Source organism: Euprymna scolopes, chromosome 28 (assembly GCF_053919585.1).
Source record: "Euprymna scolopes isolate OS-2025 chromosome 28, ASM5391958v1, whole genome shotgun sequence".
NCBI lineage: Eukaryota > Metazoa > Mollusca > Cephalopoda > Sepiida > Sepiolidae > Euprymna > Euprymna scolopes.
In genome coordinates this window covers 30963785-30982348 of record NC_136509.1, presented here as the reverse complement: position 1 = coordinate 30982348, position 18564 = coordinate 30963785, and the positions used below count along the sequence as shown (strand labels likewise).

The window sequence follows — 18564 nt, the reverse complement described above, 5'->3', positions numbered from 1 at the left end:
AGATGTGTTCATTTTTTTTTTTCATCTCATAGACAATCGAATATTCCATTGAATCTCCTTTTTGTCTCAAATGTTAAGTTGAGTAAAGAAGTTAAGAATATTAATTTTCCTCGCCACAATTAACCAATTAAATATGTTATAGTGTATTTTTTCTTGTGGTCTCTTGGTCTTACTAGATTCCTGGACAAGAATCCATCTAGTCTGGTGGAGTATCCAGCTTAGTGTTGTTAATATAGGCAACATCACTTGAAGATGGTGTACCATTTCCGGCATAATTTATTGATGGTTAGCCATACTGAGGACATCTTATTTGAGCCATGTATACTATGCGATTTTGAATATTTAGTCAGGGTTTACTTGTAGGGAAAAGTATTCTCATGCCAGGTTGTCTTGACAAATCCCTGTACAGAGACACACGAGGATAGTGTCTAGTAGGCATTCAAGTTCTCTCCAAGTAAGTTGTTTCATTTTGCTCCAATTAGAATTCTCAAAAATCAAGAGACCCCCTTCCTAGAGCTGTGTTGCGGGAACATATATTTCAGGGACTCATAGCAGGAATGCCAACCTGACATTTATAACAGAGAGAGAGATGCGAATTCATTATTGAAGGAATATGGAATACAGTTTTTGTTAACACAGAGGAGGGGACACATTACTTGAGGGGGGGGGGGAGTTATACAAGAGTTCGTTTATAGTCAGCATTTACTTGTGGTGAAAAGTATTCTCATGCCAGATTGTCCTGACAACACTCAAGGACAGTGTCTAGTAGGCATTCAAGTTCTCTCTTTTTAAGTATGCATATGATTGTGTGATTTGAGAATTTTAGCAATTAATGGACGACGTATATAATATTAATGTTATTTTGAATATTTACTCAGTGTCTCCTCATTCCTGACAAACCTCTGTACAGAGAGATCTTAGACACTCAAAGATAGTGACTAGTAGGTATTAAACATGTAAAACGCCCCCATTCAGTCTCATGACATTAGATAACCCCTGTAAGGATAGTTGCGCATATAATTATAAGGCAAGGACTGCACAATCGAAACCACACATCTCCTGAATCGGCATTGCTCAAGTCCAGTGGTAGAGAGAAGACCAGGGCAAGACGACTGTAAATAATGCCAAGATAAGCAAAGAACACATGCAACACCTGGAATTCCCAAATGATCACCTATTTTAGTACTGACCGGGCTCAACGTTGCTTAACTTCGATGATCTAATGTGAACCAGTGATTATGCTGTATATTAATTAAGCATGTATGCGATGTGATGCCTCCGTTCAGTCTCGAAAGACAAAGGATACCCCCTGTAAGGGCAGCTGCATGTGTAACTGTGAAGCAAGGGTTGCAAAATCCCCAGCCACACCTCTCCTGAATCGGCACTGTTTGAGTCCAGTGGCAACAAAAAGTCCAAGATGATTGGAAACAATGCTGAGATAAGCGGAGAGAACATACAGCACCTAGAAGTCCCAAATGGTCACCCATTTAGTACTGACCAGGTTCAACGTTGCTTAACTTGGGTGATCTTGCGGGAACCAGCATGTATGTGTTCATAGAAACATATACAAAAATAATATGCATATCAATATACGTTTGGATACACACATACATAACTGAACAAACTTGGAGAAACCAAGTTCCACTCGCTGCAAAATAATTGTGTCATACCAACAATCATATTTAAATTATGAGTGATATTTTCGACAAAATCGATAAACCATTTCCTGGTACCCAACGAGGAGTGAACACATAAACAACGCCACGACATAAAATATTCTAATATTATATCTTGTTTACAGGGAGATATTTATCTCCAAATTTTCTACTTGACCTAAGAGGCATGACCTACTCTGATCTTAAAGGTTGCAAAATGCCATCTTCGTAAGCGTCATTTTTCTTTTTTGTCAATACTAAATACTAAGTCAGCTCTTTTTATCTTGTTCTTCCTGTATATTCAATTGTTTCTTTTTCTTTCATCTCATGATGAACTGTTCTATATTAAGGTTAAGCCTTTTCATCTCAGTTTTTATATTACAATATATATATATATATATATATATATATATATATATATATATATATATATATTTACACTTCAGAATAAAATTATCTAACAATCAACTGGTATGGAAACCTGTGATTATAAGTCTTACAAAATATTATTGGCAGTAATATTCTATAAGTACTATCCCATCTAAATAAAAATTGCTAAAAATTGACATATATATATATATATATATATATATGGTAAAACTGGTAATTAATAAAACCCTGAAGAGAGTGTTCAATACTATTGCAGAGCAAATATTTGTTTTATTCTTTTATTACCGTTTTATCTGCTTGGCTAAATATGTTTCAGATGTTGGACCATGTTTATGGTCTAACAGCCTCGTCAGGCCTTACAGAAGTGGTTGTTAGTATTAGGAAGAATTGTTTTAGAAGAAATACGAGAGAAAAAAAAGATAGAGAAAGAGGGGGGGTGAGGTAGGAGATAATAAGGGGGGATGGAGATGGGTATTGACAATATTTTAGTTTTGAGGGTTAAGATACATTAGATTGTATTGTGTGTGGGGGGTAGCAGATTCAGGTAGGCATGGGTAGAGATATATGGATATAGAGAGGGGGAGGTGGAGTTTTTTGTTTTTTTTTCTAGACACTATAAATTAATCCCTATCCAATAAGCAAAGCAAATAAATACAGACCCCTAAAAATTAAACCACCAACACGTATTTTGAACATATCTCACAATACGTCTACCTAACCTCGCATTATTAACTACACCCACTTATTTATTTATCCTTTACTTGTTTATTCATTTATCTATCCTAACTTTACTTACTTAGCATCAATATACACATCTCTATGTATATGTATATATGTCTACGTATGTGTGTATATTTATATTTTTATGAATATATATATTTGTATAATTGTATATGCGTGTATATGGGTGCATGTGTGTGTATGTGTGTATGTGTATATACATCTGCATCTCACTGAGGATCTGTACATGTATCTTCATTTGTATATGTATAACTGGGTCTATATGTATATATGTGTATGTATATATATATATATATATATATGTTTATATGTATCTTCATTTTATAAAATGTATAACTGGGTCTATATGTGTATATGTACATATATTTATGTATATAGGTATGTTTATATGTATATATATCTTTATACGTGCTTACATATATATATATATGTTTATATGTATCTTCATTTTATATGTATAACTGGGTCTATATGTGTATATGTACATATATTTATGTATATAGGTATGTTTATGTGTATATATATCTTTATACGTGCTTACATATATGTTTCTGTGTACGCGTGTATGAGTATATGTGCTCATGGGTCGTGTGTATATGCATGAGTGGGTATTCGTATATCTATATCTATGTGCACATGTATATGTTTGCATACATCTAGCTGTTAATGTATATATATGTGTGTGTATCTACGGATATACATGGCTGAACGTATGTATACGGATGCAGCTGTATCTGAGTTTATATGCATATATGTGTTTATATGTGTGTATGTGCCTATACCAGCGATGCATTTAACACTGAAAATAAAGTTAAGCATAACCACTGCCGAAAGCACCATCTTAGGGGCCCACCCCATATATATGTGAAATTAACGATGCGTCTACCTAACCTCGCATTATTAACTGCACCCATGTATTTACTTATTTATTTATTTATTATTATTTATTATTATTTATTTATCCTAACTTTACTTTATTTACTTGCTATAAATATATACATCTCGGGTTACCTACTCTTAGCTGTGGTTATTACACTATTTTTGTATACTAGTGTTTCTTGATACTACAAACTTTTCCTTATTTAATCTAAAGCCATGCAGATAGTATCTTTTAATTGGTCCACTACAGCTAGATTAATTAAATATTCAAGCAAATTTATATAACAATAGTAAGAGACTGATGGGGTGATAATTTTGTGGGTCATTTTTTTTCTTCCAGAGATTTTGAATGTTACTTTGATGTCTGCTCATATGCGTCACCTATTTTGTTAAATTAGATGAAGTAGACAAAGTGAAAACATTAAACTAAATGATAATACAACTAAGTGATGCACTTAACACGTAATTAACTCTCTCTCTCTCTCTCTCTCTATATATATATATATATATATATATATATATATATCTTTCTGTTATCATTCAACTACTGTAAACGACTTGTGCAACATTATGTTGACAGAAACATGACTTGTAGGACTTGTGCAACTGATATCTAGTAATTATCTTTGTGCCTAATCTATTATATCTATAAAAGTAAGAATGTGTGTGTGTGTGGGTGTATGAGGACACTTCTCAACCTAACCTATATACTCAAAGGATTTTTGATCTACATACTTGAAATTTGGTGTATGGGATATTCAAACATGTAGAAAACTTTTTAATCGGATTTCATCCAGAAAAACGAGCTACTAAGTGGTCAAAATTGAAAAATTGGGATGCTGAGCTTAGTCATTTTTTATGCTTTGTTCACGGGGAACCATGCATGCTTCACTTGTGTTAATTTTTTTTTGAAATGATATGAAATTGTCATGAACACACCCACACACACAAAGTGAAACAGAAATAAATGTTTATCACTTCTGGGTGGAACTGACTTGAAATTAATTGACTGATTAGTCAAAGTACAGAATAGTTTTTGATTTGTTTATTATATTTCTTTTTATTTAACTTGCGAGGTCAAACTTCTAGGGATTAAAAATAAGTTGGAGGTGTAAAATTGGGTATGGCAATTGTCCCCTTTTTAAGGGGTATAATGATTCAAGCACATACCTTATCGGTCTAACATGGAGAGAATGTGATTTAATTAGAAAAGAGTACCTTGCTGCATTAGCGAGGACCTGCTCTGTTCACTTTTCAGTTCCAACTGACTCATTTTTCCCTTTTTCTTTTCTTACTCTATGATCCCCAGGGTTGTCCCTTTCCTCTCAGCAGTAGGTTTCTTGTGATTTGATTAGTCTGCCAATCCCTCGCCCTTCAAGATGAGGGGTTGACTCATGAGATGTACACCATCCTGTCTCAGGAAATTCCTGCCCTTTATATTAGACTGGATATTTTAACTTTAAAATAAAGGAACATGTGCCAGCAAGTCGCCTTTCATAATTTTTACGTTTTTGGAACAGAATACATAAATACAGCAAACTCACTAGCAGTAACAAACAATGTGAATCAACAATAAACAACACTAAATAACCAATGTAAGCGGTGATCTACTGTTAGCAAGCAAGTAAAATGTGCGCTACTCTAGATGCAAAAAATGTACGCTTACATACAGACTCAGGCTCTACTGATTGATTCTGGCTGAAACGGAATGTGGTCAGCGAAAGTGTTGCATACATATTATCAAAAGGATTATTTTCTTCCATATTAATATTATATATTTTCTATATTAATAGCTACTGACATATGTAGCAACATAATAGCGGTGAAGAAAAATTACAGTGTAGAAGAAAAAAAAACATATATATTTAAAAGAAATTTATAAAAGATAATACAATGTGGATCAACACGAACTGAAGTAAATTAAGACATAACAATAGAAGCTATGCAGATTCACTTTTCATTTATACAATATACATATATATCTTTAATTTTATACTTGCAGATGAAATTCCACATTGTATGATATTTCGGGAAAATATTCTTTCTTCAGAGATGTGTTCGACTTTAGTCTAAATATGCATACAGAGGCTGTTGTGAACGTTTGCATAGTTTGTTCCACTGTTATATGTCTTAATTTTGACGCATTTGTTGATTTGTTACACCTCTGCATTGTATTGACTTTATATACACACTAAACAATGCTTCAAGCAAACTATATTAGCCATTTTATCATGTATATATATATATATATATTGTATTAAAATAATAGACCTTCTGTCAATTAATATCTAAGATGTGTGTACACATCTCTATAAGTCTGTCACATTTAATTTTAAATAGCATTTTCATTGCTAAACGCCAAAATAGAATGAAAGCATTGAGCAAATTCTGATTAGATAACCAAAGTTAAACAATGTTGAGTTAAACTACATTAACTTTCTTATCATGCATATATATTGTATGTTTTTGTTTACAAAGGAGTCACCACTTATCAAGGCTCAGAGGCCACTCGAGGATAAGGGTTAATGAGTGTACAGTAGTCAATGGGAAAATGCTGTAACAATTGTTAGTAGTGGAAATTTGATAAATTTGATTACTTAAGGGGATAGCTCATCAAGAACTTGTTTACATTGGACTTGAAGACGACCATATTGTAGTCAGCTGGGAAGCAGGAAAACGAAACAGAGTTCTATAGGTGTGCAGTTGTAAAAAAAGAAGCTTTGTTCATGGAATCTGGAAAATTTCATCAGTATGCCCTGTATTTAAGAATTCAGGTGATCGCTCATCCCCCTCTCAGTACAGGCCAATAAGTCTCCTGTGCGTCATGAGTAAGTTGCTGGAATCTGTGTTAAATACAGAAGTAATCAACCATCTCAACAAAAATAACCTTCTTAGTGACACTCAATATGGTTTCCATTCTGCTAGATCTACAGCAGATGTGCTTACAGTTATATCTCATAGGATTAGCAAATCCCTCGACGGAGGCAACCTTTCTAGGGCAATTGCTCTTGATATATCTAAGGCCTTTGATAGGGTATGGCATAAAGGTTTACTTCATAAGATCTCTAGCTATGGTATTGCTGGAAATGTCTTCTCAATTATTAAATCATTTCTTTCTGATAGGTTCATAAGAGTAGTAGTTGAGGGGCAAAAATCAGAAGCTCACAGTATTAATGCTGGTGTCCCTCAGGGGTCCATCCTGGGCCCAACTCTTTTCCTGATCTACATTAATGATCTTCCAAATCACATCCTTACATCATTTGTAGACATCTATGCTGATGACACTACCATTTATGGTAGCACATCTAAGACAGTAAATGACCAAGTTCTCTCCAATTCTCTCTCCTCTGATCTTGAGCACGTAGTACAATGGGGTAAGGAGTGGCTGGTTACTTTTAATGCATCTAAAACCAAGCTTCTCTCTTTATATCATCAACATTCTGATCCACATCTGGCATCAATTGAAATGAATGGCTCTCGTCTTCAGGAGGCCTCAAGTTTTGACAAGCTTCTTGGCTTGACCATTACTCCTGATCTTAAATGGAACACATACATCAAATCTGTTGCCAAGGCCGCTGGAAAAATGGTGGGATCTTTCTATCGATCCGGTAGATATCTCACTGCTGATGCTATTCTCTATCTATATAAGAGCCAGGTACGTCCAAGGATGGAGTACTGTTGCCACATCTGGGCAGGAGCTGCTAGAAAGGACTTGTCCTGCCTTGATAGAGTTCAAAATAGACTTCGTAGCCTCGTAGGAGATGTCCTTTTCTCTTCCCTGCAACCTCTATCTAACAGAAGAGATGTTGCGAGTTTGTCTCTGATGTATCGTTATTTTCATGGAAAGTGTTCGACTGAGCTTCAATCTATGGTCCCCCCTCACCAAACTTTCGCAAGAAACACTCGTCTAGCTGTAAACACTATCAATAATTCCCCCCACTCTTTATCTGTGCCTAAACCTAAACGTATATTCCATGAACAAAGCTTCTTTCTTAGAACTGCACGCCTGTGGAATTGTCTTCCGTTTTCCTGCTTTCCGGCTGACTACAATATGGTTGTCTTCAAGTCTAACGTAAATAAGTTCTTGATGAGCCGTTCCATATAAGTTATCAAATTTACCAAATTTTCATTACTAATGATTATTATATTGTCCAATTTCTACTGTACACTCTTTAACCCTTATCCTTGAGTGGCCTCTTGGCCTTGATAATGTGGTGATGCCTATGTAAAAAAAAAAAAAAAAAAGTTTAGGCACAGATACAGAGTGGGGAAAATTATTGATAGCTAGATTGATAGTCAGCTAGACGAGTGTTTTTCGTGAAAGTCTGGCACGGGGGAACCATAGATTGGAGCTCAGATGAGCACTTGCCATGAAAATGATAAAGCAGAGACAGGCTCGTGATGTCTCTTCTGTGGGGGAAGAGGTTGCAGGGAAGAGAAAAGTTAAAATAGTATATCTTCTGTCAGTTACCATCCCTATTAGTCTGTCGGATTTAATTTTCATTGATAAGCGCCAAAATAGAATGAAAGCAGTGAATTTTCATTAGATCACCAAAGTTAAGCAACTCAGAGCCTGGCCAATACAATATGTGTGACCATTTAAGTGCTGTATGTCATTCCACATTAACCAAGACATACATACTGACTGAGGAGCACATGTGAATTTGTAATTCCCATAAACTTTCACTTTCAGTAGAAAGCAGACTGCAAATACAACAAAAAGTGATATTGTTGGTTATCCGATTGATTGCAAGTAGTTTAACAGTTATGTCCATACATCTTTATAAAAAGCTCTGGTCGTCCATCCATTAATCAGACTGTCACACTTTAGTTTTTCATATCTAAAACCCATTTTATCTTTTTAATTGTATCCATGCACCTCCTTTAAAGGCTTTGTTTAGCAAGATTAGTTACCGGTGTGTAAAAAAAATAGTGTTTAAATTGGAAATCTTTACATTTTAACATCTCTACATAAGGTTAAAATTAAGTAATGAATGGAAAATTCTATTAAAAATTAAAATATTAGTATTAGTATTAGATTATAGCATCATATATATATTTAATTTTATAGAGGGAATTAAACCAGGAGTCTAAAGAGCAAAGTTTATTTTAATGTGTCAACACTTTAAAATAATCTTGCTCACAATACTGTGGATATATAATAAGCTCAATAGGTATATTTATCCTAGAGCTATATTAATATTGATTTTAAAGATTAATAATTATAAATTATGAATCAGTTTCAAAAGGAAAAGCAAATGAAATCAATGATTTGAAACTGATTAATAATTTATAATTATTGATCTTTATAATCAATATATAACTATTTCATTTAATTGCATAAATTATATAAGATATAATCTTTATGCATAAATTTTCAGTATTTACTTCAACAGTGCTCAATACATATGTAGAACTAGGTAGTAAGTTATGAAAATATATATGGCAATTTAAGCTACACAGAATAATCTGCATTTCATTCTTGTGAGAATACGTCAGGCTAATAAATCATAAGCCTGACGAATTTTCATGAGGATGAAATGCAGAATATTCGGTGTAGCTTAAATTACCATATATATTTTCATAACTTAATATATATATATATAATTCAAAATTTCGTAGTTGTAAAGACCAGACAAAGTGCAGGATAAATATAAATATATATCTATTAAAATCTAATTCAAATTTTCGACCAATAAATGGGTCTTCTTCAGGAAAGTCAAGATAATATATTTTTTTCTTCTTTCTTGTACATCACATGCTGGTGGTAATGCCTAGCATGTTTTCAGATGTTGATGAAGATCAAAGTTTTATGAAGCATTGGTCACACGCGTGTGTCAACAGAATAGAGAATCCATTTAAAATACACTGTTGATATTGGAATTCGCAATTTAAAATTCAATGGTTTTAAAGACCAGACAAGTGCAGGATTTTTTTTATAATAAATGTTAATTTATTAAAATTAAATTCAAATTTTTTGAACAATCAAAGTGTCTTCTACAACAAAATCCAGATGATATCGTGCCATGCTGGTGGTAATGCCTGGCATGTGTTCAGATGTTGATGAAGATCGGGATTTAGAAATGTGAGGTGTCAGCCATTTGAAACCTTTACCGCAAATCTTGGATAGTTTGGAAGAAGCAACCAAAATAACAATATGCATTTAAAAATGGTCTAACGAAATGATATTATAAATCAAGTAATGTGCTTAAAACGTAATTAACTCTCTCTCACATTCTGTTGTCTTTCAGCCACTGAATAATCATTTGGTTGAATCTTTCCTAACTAAAAGCGGTTTGAGTAATTAATTTAATGATAGCCTATTGTTACAATTCAGTAGAAGGATGCTTGATACAAGGTGACCTTGAAGCTGTTAATAATATTCACAATCCTTTCTGCAATATATGGTAGAAATAAACTGTTGTCTTTTTCACTTGTCTACTAAGTTCGTATTTTAAAACCTTTTATTTTTCTTGTAGCAGTTAATCTTCCAAGAAAACAATCAGTTTGGAATTCCCTACTATCAAATGAACCTTAAGAACATGAAAGAGTACAACTATCAAAACATTTTGATGATGGCAACAGTCCGAAATATGCAAATAATGTATTTAAATGTTTTCATTTAGTATTACACTTTGGTATTTTTGATTGATAATTTGGATTATTCAGATTACTGTTCTCAAAAAAAAAAAAAAAAAAAGAATATATGTATATGTGTATGTGTTTGCGTGTATATATATATATATATATATATATATATATATATATATATATGCAGTCATCGACATACAGTCCTGTTTCATTGTATCACAACTCGTCAGTGCCGCTAGACTAGCAACTCTCCCAAGCCGAGGATTAAACCTAGAATCATCGTGTTGACAATCAGCAGTTCTACCAATCGACCCACGGGAGCGGTGTCCGCAAATGATCTCGCCAAATGTCTATTTAAACAGACATATATACATATATATATATATATATATATATATATATATATATATATATATATATATATATATATGTATATATATATCTACAATTATATAAATGCATCTTTGTGAGTGTGTGTGTGAGTTCATTCCTTATAGACTCCAAAATGGCTGAACAGTTTTTCTCTAAAATTTGCAGAACTTTAGTGTAGAAGTCTGAGAGTGATCTTAGTTAAGTTTTGTCTCAGAATACCCCGGATAATTACTGATAATCGATAAATGAAACCGTTATTTTAATTTATCTATCATCGGTAAAATCATTTTTTCTATGTCGTCGCTTAGCAACAATGATAGAACGATGGGCAGTGAAAATTCTACTGTGGGTAAGTTTATAGCGTGTTTTTTTTTTTTTTTTGCATGACGTGGTTTGTAGGTTCAAACTCCGCACATAGATTTCTAAATTTGTTTTCATTAACCGCAAAGAATTTTATAAGACTTGAAAATTTACGGGTTTTTTTTGTTTTTTTTTGCATGATGTGGTCTATCGGTTCAAACCCTGCATGTAAATTTCTTAATATTTTTTTTTGTTAACAGGAAAGAAGTTTATATAAAATAATTTTATTGAAGAAACAGTAGGTTCTCTGGAGTGCAATGTAGCATAATATTTTGAACTAAGTTACTGTATGGAGGCATGTGAAGCTTCCTCCTGGACGATTACACAGATTTCGATGACAATAAAAATATAGGAGTGTGAAATATTTGTTGAGCATAATTCAATCCTGGGCAACATCGGGTCTCTCTGCTAGTATATACATATACATATATATATATATATACCATACCTTGAGGTAATTGTGCCAACTAACTAAAAGTACTCTTTTGGCAATGCAACCACTCATATAAAGAGCACTTTTTTTAGTTGGCGCAATTACCCCAAAGTATGGTAAATAACTAGCTCTACCTATGTATTGAGCACTTTTGAAGTAAATACTTAAAGTTCACGCATAAATTTATACTTTCGTATATTAATTTTATGTGAGTAAATGAAGTAGTTATATATATATATATATATATATATATATATATATATATATATATATATATATATATATATATATATATATATTCCTATACAATTTATATGCTAGTTAGCATCACAGAATAAATCTTAAAATGATATTAAACTTTATCATTATTATCATTAATATATTTGGTCATATATTAGCAGGGAGACCTAACATTGCCCAGGATTGAATGAGGATCAATGAATGTTTCATTCTCCATATTTTATTGTCATCGAAATCGGTGAAATCACCCCACTTTTCAATCTAATCGATTGATTGCCTGCTCTAGTTGGGGGATCTACTTTTTTTTTCTTTTTTTTTTTTTTACACGGTGGTCACCACTTATCAAGGCCCGGAAGCCACTCAGGGATAAGGGTTATTGCAAGTACAGTACGTTAGTGTGGAGATTTGATGAAGTGTTTATTTAAGAGGGCGGTTCATTAGGAATTTGTTAACGTTGGACTTGAAGACATCCAAGTTGTAGTCAGGTGGGAAGCAGGCAGACGGAACAGAGTTCCACAGGCGTGCAGTTCTAAGAAAGAAGCTTTGTTCATGGAATCCACGTTTTGATTTAGGCACAGATAAAGAGTGCAGTGCACTAGGAAAAAAACTTCACATGCTTTGCTGCAGTGACTTAGTTCACAATACATTGTAGTATATTTATTGAACTGTAGAGAATCTACTGTTGATTTGATAAAACTATTTTTATATAATGGCTGGAATAAAATTTTCAAATGTAAAAGTAAAATATCATGATCCAATTGTGCTCTCAACAGAAACATTTTGAATGCACTTCTGCCTTATCAAAGAACCAACTGTTGATTTAATGAAATTAATTTTACATAATCATTTGAATTAAAGTAAAATGTACAAAATTCAAATATCATGGTCAAGTGTGCTCTAATAAAATATTCATTTCGAACGCGCCCCTGTCTTATAAAAGAATCTACAGTTTATTTTATAGGCTCGGCCTTTCTGCTTGTGTGGTCATAAAACTTCTCAAATGTACTTATGTTAGGCTGTATAAAAGTGTTAATTTGGGTCAAAATCGGATTTCCATTTTTAATCGGATTTTCAATTTTTGATACTTATCAGAGGCATTCTGATGCAAAACGTGTGTAAGAACATTCCCAGATATATCAAGCGTAGCAAAGCAAAAAGAAAAGGTCGAACGAGACGCAAAGCAAATTTCACTACACGGGTTGTATCAAAAGATGCAGAGTACTATTCAGTGTACGCAGGTTTGAACGCTTCACCTAATTCCTCTCAGCGACCTGCTTTTATAGTCCTGGCATGCCTCTCTAGCAGGTGTGTCATGTGACCATGCGAGAACTGTGCGAGATCAAGGGCTTTAAAAGATCATGGATGCAATCTTGGATCTTTTTGATTTTTCTTTCTTCTCAGCCCGCAGGACAGACAGACAGACATAAGGACATTTCCGAAGTGAATGTTGATTATTTATTTCGTGTTTTTAATGCCACACAAGGCACAAACGCGTGGCCGCTTGCTTCTTTGATAAATATTACATCAAGTACCTATGTGTGAAATTTTAAATAAATCAGCCCAGCCGTTTCCGAGTTCATAGAGAACAAAACTCACGCACACACAGTTCCTGTTATATAATAGTAGAGATATAGAAAGATATATATTAATCTGTAGTGTTCTATGATGGTAAGTAGAAAGATTGTACATCTAGAAACAAGAATAGGTTGAAGGCTCTTAAAATTTATACGAGATGCGTGGCATAATAGATAAACTACTAAATAAATTCAGTTGTAAGCGACCCTCCTTTGGAGGTTCAAGGTTCAATCCTAAGTGTGGGTGATACTCAGAATTATTTAGACCTACTACACAGCCCTGGCTGATGAAATGAGAGCATAGTACACCTGCAAATTAGATAAAGGGTTCCATTCGAAAATTTGTGCAAATTCCTAAGTTTGACAAAGGTTTCATCGGCTGAAACGTTGAGAACAAACCACTCAAGATGAGAACAGTCGTCCGAACAATCTAAATAATCCAAATTCTCATTGAGTTACGGTTTTATATTCGTAAAGTTATGGAAAGTTCGAACCAAGACGTATTTCAGATAATTTTTACACACCTTTGATCCAGAAACAAGGAAGCCTTACGTATCAATTTGTAAAACCTTTTAAAACGTAAACAGAATTCCAGAAGATGTCTTTTATTTTTAGTACAACATTTTTAAATTAACATTTTTTTTTTTTAAATTAAATGCATGATATACGAAAAGCACATATCTCATTACCTGACACCAGTGTGAACACTGCCTGCTTCCGTGTTCTTCTGTATGCTGGCAGCATTAATATATATAATAAATAAAATTGACAAATGCCCAATGCACAATCAATTATATATACACAGAGATACATACACAATCAATTATATATATACAGAGATACATACACAATCAATTATATATACACAGAGAGATACATACACAATCAATTATATATACACAGAGATGCATACACAATCAATTATATACACAATCAATTATATATACACAGAGATACATACACAATCAATTATATATACACAAAGATACATACACAATCAATTATATATACACAGAGATACATACACAATCAATTATATATACACAAAGATACATACACAATCAATTATATATACACAGAGATACATACACAATCAATTATATATACACAAAGATACATACACAAGTCAAGTGGAGAGAACTTGAATGCCTACTAGACACTGTCTTTTAGTACAGAGGTTTGTCAGAACAACCTGGCATGAGAATATTTTCCCTACAAGTAAACCCTGACTAAATATTTAAAATCACTTAGTATTCACATCCAAATAAGATCCCCTCGATATGGCTAACCCGCACTAGCTTTTACGAGGAATGGTGTACCTTCTCCAAGTGATGTTACCTCAAGTAGCAGCACGAAGCTGGATACTCCACCAGACTAGATGAATTCTTGTCCTGGAACCCAGTAAGACCAAGAGACCAAAACGAAAAATATTCTACAACATATAAAAATGGTTAATCGAGGAGAGGAAAATTATGTCCTCAATTTCTTTACTAACTCAGTGCTTGAGGGATAAAGAACTTAAATGGAACATTTGAATATTTATGTATCTCGTATAGAATTCAAGTGTTAGCCCCAGGTAGTGGGCCCCTTGATTTCTGAGAACTTTGACTGAAGTAAAATGAAACAAAAAAGTCAAATATCTTGTTGAAAATAAATCAGCTAAATCACATTGAGATACTAGTTCCTATCAAATCATCAAAGTTAAGCAATGTTGAATCTGGTGAGTACTTAGATGGGCAAACATTCCACCTATGTATATAAATCAGTTGCTGTATTACTATTAACACATCATCATCCTGTCACAATGATGGGTTAACTACTTAATCTTATCTAATATATTAAGTAAAGTCTATTTAATATTTCTATTGGTTTTGGTTTGTCAGTTCTTTTTGAGGATCATTACAGCATGTTATTAAGAATAAAACTTTGTTCGATTAAATTTCTTCCAGAAAATACTTTATCTGGGTTGGAATTATTTACAAATCGTCACCAAAAAAAAATTTTTTTTTTAATTAAAGCGTGATAACTTTGTATTTGTCAAATACACAGTTTCTTCCCTTTGATCAGAACTAAAAAAAAAAAAAAATTTTGAATACAAAAAAACATTTCTCTCTTTTTTAAAAAAAAAATATTAGTTTTTTTTTTTTTAAAAAGAGAGAAAAGCCAAAAAACAAGTGCAAGTAAATATTACCAAGCAACGCCAGGTTAGAACAGCTAGTTAATGACAAACATTAATATTTTTTTAAGTACAGCTATTCATCATTATTTGTATTCATAAGGAATTATTACATAGGTCATAATTAGAGATTACTGACAACAACTGGTGGTGTTCCCTTAAATCTAGGTGACAACAAGTCCTCCTAGATTTCCAGTACTCTAAACTTCTTTTCATAATGGTTGCAAATGAATTTGCATCATTGCAACAGCCACTTGCCATTGATTTTTCACTGGCAATGACCATTGGTGCTTACTAGAATTTGGGTGGCAATAAGCCTCCTCAAAACCCCAGTCTTCTTTGCACTCATCCAGTGAAGGTCTGGTTAGTGCTTTCTCTCCTCACTCTTAAGTCAGTTATGTTCCTTTATTTTAAGAAGGTAATCATTTGAAAATAATTCTGAAATGGACAAAGTATTTCCTGATAGGAATTAAATCGAATTACGTTTTATTTCTCATAACATGTTGCAACAATCCACAAGGAAAACAAAAAAAAAAACAGACTAACCAGAATCAAATATTAATTTTGTATGAAGACAGTTATCAATGAGTTTACTTATTAACTATATAAAGAGATAGTTGTTTCAAAGTTAATTCCTTTAGTTTGGAACAAAATATAATGTAGGGATAAAAAATGTATAGTTAAAAAAAAGAAAAGCAAATCCAAAAAATTGCTGGATTGGGACAGCTAGTTAATTAAAGGTCAATATTCTGTTAAATATGATCAATTATTATTATTATTATTATTATTATTATTATTATTATTATTATCATAAAGACCTGACAACTTGCCATGAAACAGGTAAAAAGTCCATTCTCATGGTTCTCCAATCCTCTCGTAATATTCTTCTTTTTACTTCTTTCTTTCTTTCCATCTCATTTACTCTGAAAAACTTGTCCAGTCCAAGTGCATGTTTTGCTTTAATAGCGGTGCGAGCGAGACCTCCGACGAATCCTGTACCTGCGCTGTTTTGGATGAATTCCTCATCTGCCTCCTCTGTAGATTTTTGGGGGTCGCCGTAGGCGATGTCGTGTAGTTTTGCTGCTAGGTCTAGTTTGTTTTTCGGTGTGTATTTGAATTTTTTGGGGTCTGTACCTGGTCCTAGAAATTCGTAACCTGGAACAGTGAATTCTAGTTTCGTGCGGCGCCTTTTCCGCAGAGGAGGCATAATGAATGGTTACCGTGGGGTTTTTCCTTATATATCTGTAAGTAGGTCAATATTTGTAACTATTGCATCATTTCTATTTATAGATCTGATATTATTTTTCTGTTATCTAAGGTCTGGTTTCTAGTAATGGCACTATTACTTTTACATTAATGGGTCTAATGTCTGGAGTGCAATTATGACACGCCTCTGCCAGTGAAAATAAAATTCAATACCACGCTTGGAGTGGTTTTTGGCCTTAGTGAAAAAAAAATTGGGGGGGGGGGTATTCCAATGCAATGATAATGAAACACAACTAAACGGTGGATGAAAGTTTGTTGCTAAAACATGTAAATAAAATATTCCAAATTTACCTTTCATTTTTTAATTCAAAAGAAATCAAAAGCATATTCTGGTAGAGCTAATGTTGCAATATTTTGTTTAATGGGGTATGATCCCACACAGTCGGACGATTCTATTTATAAACGATGCTGCTAAGAACTGACGAATCAAATTAAACCACGTTCTGCTACCAACCAATCAGAAACCAGAATTGCTTCATAAATATTAAACCTTTTCTGGAGCAATTTCACATGTTCTTTTCCCGGGTTTCGACACGGTAAGAATATTTTGTTCTGTGGAACTGTCTACTACAAACAAGTCACCTCCCAGGACTTGTGTGTAACAGCAAACCATCTGAAACTGTTCTGAAACTCAAAATGGCTTACACTTCTAGAGCTAATGTTGCAATATTTTGTTTAATGGGGTATGATCCCACACAGTCGGACGATTCTATTTATAAACGATGCTGCTAAGAACTGACGAATCAAATTAAACCACGTTCTGCTACCAACCAATCAGAAACCAGAATTGCTTCATAAATATTAAACCTTTTCTGGAGCAATTTCACATGTTCTTTTCCCGGGTTTCGACACGGTAAGAATATTTTGTTCTGTGGGACTGTCTACTACAAACAAGTCACCTCCCAGGACTTGTGTGTAACAGCGAACCATCTGAAACTGTTCTGAAACTCAAAATGGCTTACACTTCTAGAGCTAATAACTAGACGGCAAATAATGACTGCGAGGAAAAAAAAACAAAAAAAAGAAAAACTTACATGAATGAAGATTTCACCCCCTGTTTTTCCTGGCTAGCCATCACAGGTATTTCTGGCAGAGGGCTAAAGACGGGCTCCATTTGTGAAGGGTTAGTCTTTGTTTCGTTTAAGTATTCATCCAAAATATCTCCTGGAAAAAAATCAAATGCAAAAATTATAAAAATGTAAAGAATAATGACATTATATAAACACTAGAAGATGTACCCGGCATTGCCCGGTATTAAACATAACATTAAATTCCCTTTAAAGAATGAAATAAAAAAAAAACAGAAAGAAACTGAGACACATGCATGCAAGTATTATGTTTTTTCTAAACAGTTCACTTCTCATAAGAAAAAAAAAAGAAAAATACTCGAGCTGAGATCCAAACCAAAGCAAAGACAGTGAGTCACGTACGATAACCATTAGGCCAGCTTAATATGATCTTTAAAATGTGTTTTTAAACCTATATATTCTTAACATAATGTGAACGATTCGTGCATGCCTAGTCGTGAAGCAGTTTACAGATAAAAAATGTGACGACCCACAAGTACTAAGTTTACCATTTTGACCCCTTAGCGCGCATTTTTTTCCAGATGAAAACTGAATAAAAAGTTTTCACGTGTCTGAATGCCCTATATACTAAATTTTAAGTCTGTAGATGAAAAATTTGTTGAGTATATAGGTTGAGAAGTGTCCTCACACACACACACAACTCATTCTCACTTTTATAGATATATATTTTTTTTTTTTACATAGAAGTCACCACTTATCAAGGCCCGGAAGCCACTCGGGGATAAGGATTATTGCATGTACAGTAATCAATGGGATAGTATCATAGTGTCATTAGTATTGGAGATCTGATAAAGTGTCT

The 18564-nt window shown here is 33.4% G+C and overlaps 1 protein-coding gene across 3 annotated transcripts in view; it reads right to left on the bottom strand.

Annotated features, from left to right (window-relative positions):
• Positions 1–18564, bottom strand: part of LOC145249553 (katanin-interacting protein-like) — a 648058-nt gene that overhangs the window by 389448 nt on the left and 240046 nt on the right. For all 3 annotated transcript variants that reach the window (XM_080111227.1, XM_080111229.1, XM_080111228.1), the window contains exon 22: positions 17712–17841. In XM_080111227.1, coding sequence (XP_079967353.1) covers positions 17712–17841 — 130 coding nt within the window. The remainder of the gene's footprint in view (positions 1–17711; positions 17842–18564) is intronic.